At 38.8% G+C, this 8,515-nt stretch overlaps 1 protein-coding gene across 1 annotated transcript; it reads left to right on the top strand.

Moving 5' to 3' along the window:
- The first annotated feature begins 2,645 nt into the window (after positions 1-2,645).
- Positions 2,646-7,902, top strand: LOC131325227 (perakine reductase-like). The gene is made up of 7 exons (XM_058357357.1): positions 2,646-2,816; positions 3,957-4,127; positions 4,812-5,015; positions 5,627-5,799; positions 6,062-6,158; positions 6,317-6,467; positions 7,420-7,902. Exons 1-7 carry the CDS (start codon positions 2,763-2,765, stop codon positions 7,605-7,607), a joined length of 1,038 nt encoding a protein of 345 aa, XP_058213340.1. The 5' UTR covers positions 2,646-2,762; the 3' UTR covers positions 7,608-7,902.
- Positions 7,903-8,515: the final 613 nt, after the last annotated feature.

Genomic DNA, 8,515 nt, shown 5'->3' with positions numbered 1-8,515 from the left:
TGAATGTCCCTCACACGAAAATGGGAATCTTGCAAAGGAAAAAGAAAAAGTCGGCAGGAAGGTGTAGTGGTGGTGATGTTGGATTTGTTGAACTCTTATTATTGGAAGAGGCCTGTTATTTTCAGGAAAAAAAACAAGAGAGGATATCCATGGGTACATATATGTATATGTATGTGTGCGTGTGGATGGATGGATGGATGTAATGGCATGTCCTTTTTTAAGTGGGACGATGATGACATATTGCAGAGAGAGAGATGCAATCAGATAGGAGGAAATGGGTCTCCTCTGTACTCGGTTGTACCAGATTTTGCGGAGCATGAGGGTACTATAGTCAGATTGCATAACCTGTCGTGGCAGAAGAAAAATGCTTCGTGGCTTTATCATTTTCCAAAAATTAAACTTTAAATTTTGAACTATTTAATCCGAATTTTCTTCCCGGACCGATAGTGTCCCTTATTCGTCTGCAATTGTACTTTGTTTTCATCTATATATGATATGTTTCAGTTCCTCAAAAAAATAAAAAATATTGGAAGCGGCAGAAAACTCAAAGTTGGACCGGTTGAGACTACAATCAAAGTTGGACCGGTTGAGACTACAATCGCCATATATTTAATGGGACTATTTGTTCAACAAGACTAATAGTGAAGGAATTTGTAATTTGACGAGACTATTAGTGAAGGAATAGACAATTTCAAAAGACATCTTATGCCATTTGTCACTCTCTCGATTTTCAACATAATTAAATAAAGCTTTCAAAAATAAAATGCTCACATTGGTTAGCATAATATCCCAAAAGAGTCCATAGTTACAATTCCAACTTCGAAGATTTCAAAAGATTACATCAGTGGCTCTCCGGCCCAAATAAACTTAAGTACAATGTACGAATAAGTCGAGAGATTACATACGTTTCAGTCAAAAAGAAATTGTGGAATTTAGTTACAAACACATCTTTAGTCAAAAGGAAGTCACTACAAAGATGACTAAGTAACTACTTGGTGTTGGCTTCCAAAAAGAGATCTCTCACATCCAAACATTCAATGCATGCAAGCTATCGCCTGGAGTTTGTACCTAAAAATGATGAAGGATTGAGCTACACTAGCCCAGTAGAAAAATCTTCTGCCAACTCTATATGCAAACGTAAATACTAGCGTAGAGGAATGAAAGGCTTAGTGAATACAGTTCAATCTAAGGTAACGCAACCAACTCCCAACTCATTTAAGATAGCGCGGAAAATACATTCAACGTAGTCATGCAATTCCCAAGATCTCATGTAAACATAGAATTTAAGAAACAACAAGTGACACCAACATCCATTACGTTTCAATCTGTCGCATGCCACAATCAACTATATTTCCACCTTTTGTATTACAGTACATCCCACTCCTTGTGTTACTGTATTTTCACCTCTTGTATCACAGTGAATTCTACTCACGTGAGTCTCCGAATTTCCACCTGTTGCATTACGGGGCTCCTCTACCCCATTTCTCATACTGACACGCATACAAGTATACAACCAATTCAACATTCAAGGTAGATACATTCCTTGGTTCACAATATCATAGTATCATTATAAACATGTTGCAATTATCCGCGCACACACAATCAAGTGCATAAGAGCCATTTCGGTATAATTTCTAGTAAGTTAACCATGAAATCTTACAATAATATGAGCCTAAAGAAACAAGGTGGTTCGATTAATCATGGGGACAAGAACAACCATGCTAGGAGGTGATTCGGAGGTATTAAGAAGGTGTTAGAAGTGATCGGGGTTCAAAACAATCAAGGTAGCATCGACACGGCCCAAAATTGTCCAGAGAGCAAAGAGGTATCGATACCCCAAAGGGTGAAGATCAAAGCTCGATTGGCACATCAAATCAACACATTAACACATAGAGAAGGAGAAAGAATCACTACCTTGAAGTCAACGATCGAAATTCACGCGATTCGAGCAAGCCCTAACTCCAAGAACTTCGAAATCAATCGAAAGCTTTTCTCCGAGCTCAACCCAACGAGATACAAGTCCAAGGTCGAGCATAAAAGGTGAAATGAAGATGGATCTATGTGGGTTTTGAGTTATGTAGCAAGGACACGGATACTGACACGTGACACGATAATTCTAAAAAAATGGAGATATGGACACGATGAGGTGTGTATATATCAGTACATATAAATATATTTTTATTTTTATAATTTTGGTATAAAAAATTCTGTTTTTCCTTGTATGGAGTACGTATGTCTATATATATATTTCTGTTTTTTCTTGTAAGACTCGTAGCTTTGCATATGCAGACATACATATAGACTACGTACATATTTGATCATACATACGTATATATCTATACGACAGAGAGTGACACGCAAGAAACATACGTGTGAGAGAGAGAGAGAGACAGAGGGAGAGGGAGACGAGAGAGCTCTGTTGTCGACTGACCAAGTGCTTCAAACGAGAGTAATCGACTGATCTATCTATGTCGATCTAGTAGTAGTTTAGGTTATAATCGTTATGAGAATAAATTTTACACGGACCCTCCGTGTACACGGGAGGGTCCGCCCAACCAATTAAAAGTAAACAACTCAACTCACTGAGTTGAGTAGTGAGTTGAGTTGTTTACTTTTAATTGATTGGGCGGACCCTCCCGTGTACACGGAGGAAGGTCCGTGTGAAATTTATTCTCTTAATGCTACTCGTAAATACGGAGTAAAGTTGCAGGCATTTTGACAATCGGAGGTAAGAGAGAGAGAGAGAGAGAGAGAGAGAGAAGATGGCTGCTGAAGTCGAGATCCCGAAAGTGAATCTGGGAGCCCAGGGACTTCAGGTAACATACAAGTTTTTATTTTCTTTTATAAAACTCTGGTTCCGCGCATTTCGACTAATCAATTCCACCGTCGAATTGGATCCATTTAAAGTCGAACGATGAACAAAATTTTGTATGGATTGACTCTAAAGGAATTGATAGACGTTTCGAATATAAGATTCCAAAGTATTAGGCCAACCCATTTGGGGTAGGTAAAAGTTTTATCTTAAATCCAGTAGAATTTTGCGCCGTTTGGCACGGAGAAATTTTAAGCCCCAAACGTTGACGGCGGACGCACGTCCCACATCGACTAAGTACGCGAAAGAAATGATGTGTTTAATAACGGAAAACAGAGAAAGAGAGCACGACCTTACATGAATAAGGTCTGTTTTGTAGGCTCGTACATCTGTATTCTTGATTACTAAGTCTGGTGGATGAATCACGGCTCTCAGAGCAGTAGAGGATCGTTCTCCACCACCGTTCTGGTGGCAGGAGATGGTCATGCGGGTTTCTAACAGACCCTATCTTTTGGGCGGGCGCCGCTATTCGCAGCCATTTATTTTCTCTTATAGCCAGTTAAAAATTTTCAATTATACTCGACAGTTAGTTACCGAAATTGAGATATATTTTCAGCATCCAATTACCGAAATATAATATTTTTTTCAACATCTATTTACCGAAAATGTATGTTCAGCAGTTGTTTACCGAAAGTTGAACATATTTTCGACATGTAGTTACCAAAATATAATCTTGTTTTCAACAGCTATTTACCGAAATGTTGTTTATGATTTTCAACAACCATTTACCGAAATGTAGTGGGCTATGGGAGAAAATAAAGGACTGCGAATAGCAGCGCTCTATCTTTTTGCCCTCCTGTTCCGGCACGATAGGGCATTTTATGACTTTAGTGGAGTTTTTCGGGGCAATTTACAAATTTGCTGGGGTGTTTGGGCAAGTTTGTAACTTTTGTGGGCTTAAATTCGACATATAATTTGTACCTTAAAAAGATAGTTACAAATTTAACAAAAGTGAGTGAGGTCAATTGACCCTGCTTGTTACCTCCCTCCGGCCATGAAATTCAGAATTTAAAGTTGGGTGCAGTTTATGGGCGATTTTTAGAAAATGGTTTACCGACTGTGCAATGTGTTTTTGTATTCTCAGGTCTCAAAATTGGGTTATGGCTGTATGGGGCTCACCGGAAGCTACAATTCTCCAGTCCCTGAAGAAGATGGCATTGCCATCCTTAAGCATGCCTTCAGCAAAGGAATCACTTTCTTTGATACATCAGATATTTACGGGGCTGACCACGCAAATGAAAAACTAGTGGGGAAGGTAGTTGCATTTATATGATAGTTGATACCTATGCATTTGGCCTGGTTGCGAAATCTTGCTTATAGCTTTTTTGGACACTTAATGCACTCTATTCGGTGAGCAAAATAAAGAATTGAACTCAGTATGGTTAAGGGAATATGGTAGACTATGTTGAAATCGTGCTTTTGAAGTATTCTCCCGAAAGGCTGAAATGCTAAGCATGTGTTGTTCTGTGCATTTGTGCATTGAGACGATGAACCGTTGCCGTTACACTAATCTCTGATCTTTTTGAAGGGTTTATACTATGCTCATTTCTGGAACTCAGCCAAACTGAGAACTGGACAGTGATAGTACAAATTCATAGCAATAACACTTTTAGCATCACATCCTCATTTTTTTGATCAAAGAGAAATTATTGATTGATGCAATGTAGTAAAAGGATTAGAAATTCAATCAAGTCTATAGAATGTGATTAGACTTAATTTTCTATTTGCTATCAGTTTAGGGAAGCAAATTGTACTCACAATTTTTGACATAGAACAGCAGCTACCAGTTAGGGCGGGGTAGCCGACTGTCCCTTAACTGCCATAACACTTCTTTCTGCATTTTCTGGACAACTATCTTTTTGTTATAGCGATTTTTAATTTGCTTTTTGCCAGTTGGGTATATGACATTCATCTCATTTCGAGATCCTTAATCTTGCAGGCATTGAAGCAGTTACCACGAGAAAAGATCCAGTTAGCGACAAAATTTGGAGTCGTGAAAATTGACCAGACCGGGATGGTTGTGAAGGGTACAGCTGAATATGTGCGTTCCTGTTGTGAGGCTAGCTTGAAGCGCCTTGACGTGGACTACATCGATCTCTACTATGTACACCGGATTGATAAATCAGTACCGATTGAGGAAACAGTAAGCATCTTGTTTATTATTCCATGTATTATTGCACCCCCAAGTGGTTTGGAAGTTTGTAAGTTTAAAATATGCTACCTTCAGTTTTGAATTAAAAGACACGACTCTATGTAATAAGGTGTTTAGAGTCCCATATATACAAGGCCTCTCTAGTACGTTTCTATACATTATGGGCCATCCGAGATTCAGACTTGGCACCCATCCCTCGTGCAACGTGAGACACTCTTGAGATCTGTGGGTTGTATCTTGGAGTCATATTCAACCATTAGAACCCACACGAAGGGAGAAAACCTTGATTTTAGGACAGGGAATGACATGCCTCTCATCGATCTCTCATGCAATTTTTGTAACTCTTAACTATCTCATATCTTCAGTTATCTGCGTTCATATTTAACGATTTGTGACACTCATAATAGTTTAGTGCTTTGTGATAATTGTGCCATAAATCCCAACAATAAGTGCCATAGGCCTCTTTCTCTTCTCAACAAGACGCCAGACCGTGTCAACCTTTCTAGTTCTTCGTTCTTTCTTCTAAGAAATAAAGACGTTTCCCTTCAGCTAAGCAGTCCTTGAATTTATTACTGAGGTTGAATTTCCTTCTTAACGGACAGATGGGGGAACTTAAGAAATTAGTGGAGGAGGGTAAAATAAGATACATTGGATTATCAGAAGCGAGCCCAAATACAATAAGGAGGGCGCACGCTGTTCATCCTATCACTGCAGTACAAATGGAGTACTCCCTTTTGACACGCGACATTGAGGAGGAAATAATCCCAGTTTGCAGGTATTTCAAATTGTGCCTAAATTTCTGGAGAAAGTTCATCTGAATTTGAAGGCATTATCTTCAACAAATTGGAGATATGAGTTTTAATTTTGTTCTCCCTGACTCCATCGTATTTTGCAATTTCTTCTTCCTTGGAACTTGCATTTAATGTTTTAGCCGTTTACTTATGCAGTTACGCTGGGATACTGCATCCCATGTTTTTGTTTACTTCAATTGACTTCGTTTTTTTTAATCTTTTGAAACATGCTTCCTTGCTTATCAGGGAACTTGGAATTGGGATAGTTCTGTATTCCCCCACTGGTCGTGGTTTTTTTGGTGGCAAGGCTATTGTAGAGTCTCTCCCTGCAAATAGCTCCTTGGTATGGAACTACGTCCATCAACTCTTATTTTTTGGTTCAGCTTCGTTAGGGGTTGATGAAAAGCTTCATCGGGACCTAAATTCATTCGGAAATTACCTTTGTTTGGTTAGTCCAATGAATTAGATGAATGAATAACTAACGTGTTTTCTTTCTATCAGCAATCACATCCTAGGTTTACTGGGCAGAATTTAGAGAACAATAAGATCTTCTATACTCGTATAGAAGAGTTGGCTAAAAAGCATGGCTGCAGCCCTGTTCAACTCGCTCTTGCATGGGTTCTTCAAGGGGACGATATGGTTCCTATTCCTGGTGGGTGCCAAATTTCGAGTTGTTGGCTTTAAAGTATATATGAAAAGCTGTCAAAACTGCTTGAAGCGAAAATGAAACCTAGAACATACCTCAGAAGTCAGAGCTTTACCTTGCATCAGAGCTCTTGACCTTTTTGGAGTCCCTACAGTAGACAATAAATCGGTGCTATCATGCATGATACCATTCTTCTTCTGTTCTTCCAAGCTCCTACAGCCAACTAGCATGCCCCTTAATATCTGGCGTTGGAAATTTTGGCTTTGAATTTGAATGTTTTTTTTTATCAAATAGCCTACTGGCTACCAGCCCAATATGAACTTGAATGAAGTACTTGTAAACATGAAAAAATACTTAATCCCAAGTTACTAGCAGTAGTCTACGTAGTTAATAATATCAAGACTAATACCTCTTTCCATCAATGTGGGATATCATAGTATTCCTATTTCTCTGCGTGACGAAGCTGAATCTGAGCTTTTATCTTTTATCAAGCTCTTGAACTTTTCGGAGGCACTACAGAAGTCAATGAATACTGTACTACTCCCTCTGTTCCAAAATGAGTGACCTTTTTGGGAAAGTGTGTCATTTTTAATTGCTTATATATTTCAAAGTGAATATCAAAAAATATGCAATATTGATCTTGTTTGATAGATTATAATTAGTTCTATTAAACAAAGTTTTCAAAATCACATAAAACTTCGTAAATCGAAAGATATAAGCATTTGAAAATGACACGGAGTCCCAAAAAGGTCAGTCATTTTGGAACGGAGGGAGTATCATTTTTTATGGTGTTAGTTCAAGATATAGTATGAAAATAACAAAGAAAACAAAATGCAGCATAGCTTCTTTTTTTTGCAGGGGCCTGAAAATGTAACTCTTCAAGTGTTCTCTACACCTTCACATCTTTTTTTTTTTCCTTCACTGGTTTCGTTTTTGACCTCTCCTTGTACATATGTAGGAACAACAAAGATTAAAAACCTTGACGAGAATATTGGTGCTCTGGGAGTGAAGCTGAATAAAGATGATGCACAACAGATTTCCGATGCAGTGCCGATTCTTGAGGTGGCAGGGCCGAGAATAAAAGAAAGTTCCCTCCATGTCTCGTATCATTTTGCAGACACTCCGTTGCCAAAGGATGTGAAGTGATCTCTGCTTTGCGTGTTAGCTGCCTGATCAACTTAGTGTGTTTCCTTTTCTCAGAAGTACTAAAATAAAATATCTGTAAACTCCAAATAAGATTTCTGATGCGATTCATGCGAATGCGTCAACTCAGACTCCCGTGTTTAAAAATGCGATGAACAACTCTGTGAAGGTGCTACTTACCTGTAGCTGCTCAGGTTAAGAGACAGAGTAAGAGGAGACATGAAGTTTTTAGTACTGTAAAACTAGTTTGTTTCCATTACCTATTCAGTTCCTACAGGGATTAATTGCTTTGTAGAAAGCCCTTCTGGACGCATTGATGCGAACTCTACAACAAAATGTGGCTCCCAAACTTAATGTGTGATGGAAAAATGACCTAGAGCACTGCGTGACAGTGCTCGATAAGAATTGAATAAGCACTCCACCGTTGATAGCTTTCACTGGTGCCAAAGTCATACATGCACTTGCATTGCTTAATAGTAGGTGCAAATTCTATAAGCAGATTTATTTTCAGATATTTCAAGTTTTCGATTTACCAATAGAATTAGTTTTTATAGTTGGAATCTGTTATCAAGAACTCTAGAACCCTGGGTTTTTTTTTCCCAAGCCTAAAAACCCAGAATTGAGCTCTGCTCCCCCTTCGCTTGACAAAATCTGCACCTTTGTATTTGTGTCGTACTGGTTCTTCGCTCAAAGAACTGCTGCTGCCTTGGGTTTAGCAGTGAAAGAAAGAGCCCGACGTTCATTTCTTCATTTTTCTTCATAGCTGAATCAGGGTAGTTTCGGAGTTCGAGATGTCTAAGCTTGAAGGTTCCCCTTCTCTAATCTCAAAACAAAGCTGCCCGGACCTTGCGTCTTCCTTTGCTGGTGTGATGCCAAACATTACTAGTAGTTGTTGCATATCCGTTTTAACT

Source organism: Rhododendron vialii, chromosome 5a (assembly GCF_030253575.1).
Source record: "Rhododendron vialii isolate Sample 1 chromosome 5a, ASM3025357v1".
Taxonomy (NCBI): Eukaryota; Viridiplantae; Streptophyta; class Magnoliopsida; order Ericales; family Ericaceae; genus Rhododendron; species Rhododendron vialii.
This window is presented reverse-complemented; position numbering and strand designations above follow the sequence as displayed.

Coding starts and splice junctions, on each gene's coding strand:
- LOC131325227 (XM_058357357.1), top strand. CDS start 2,763: ATGGCTGCTGAAGTCGAGATCCCGAAAGTGAATCTGGGAGCCCAGGGA. Junction 2,817..3,956: donor TGGGAGCCCAGGGACTTCAG/GTAACATACAAG, acceptor TTGTATTCTCAG/GTCTCAAAATTGGGTTATGG. Junction 6,159..6,316: donor TCCCTGCAAATAGCTCCTTG/GTATGGAACTAC, acceptor TCTTTCTATCAG/CAATCACATCCTAGGTTTAC.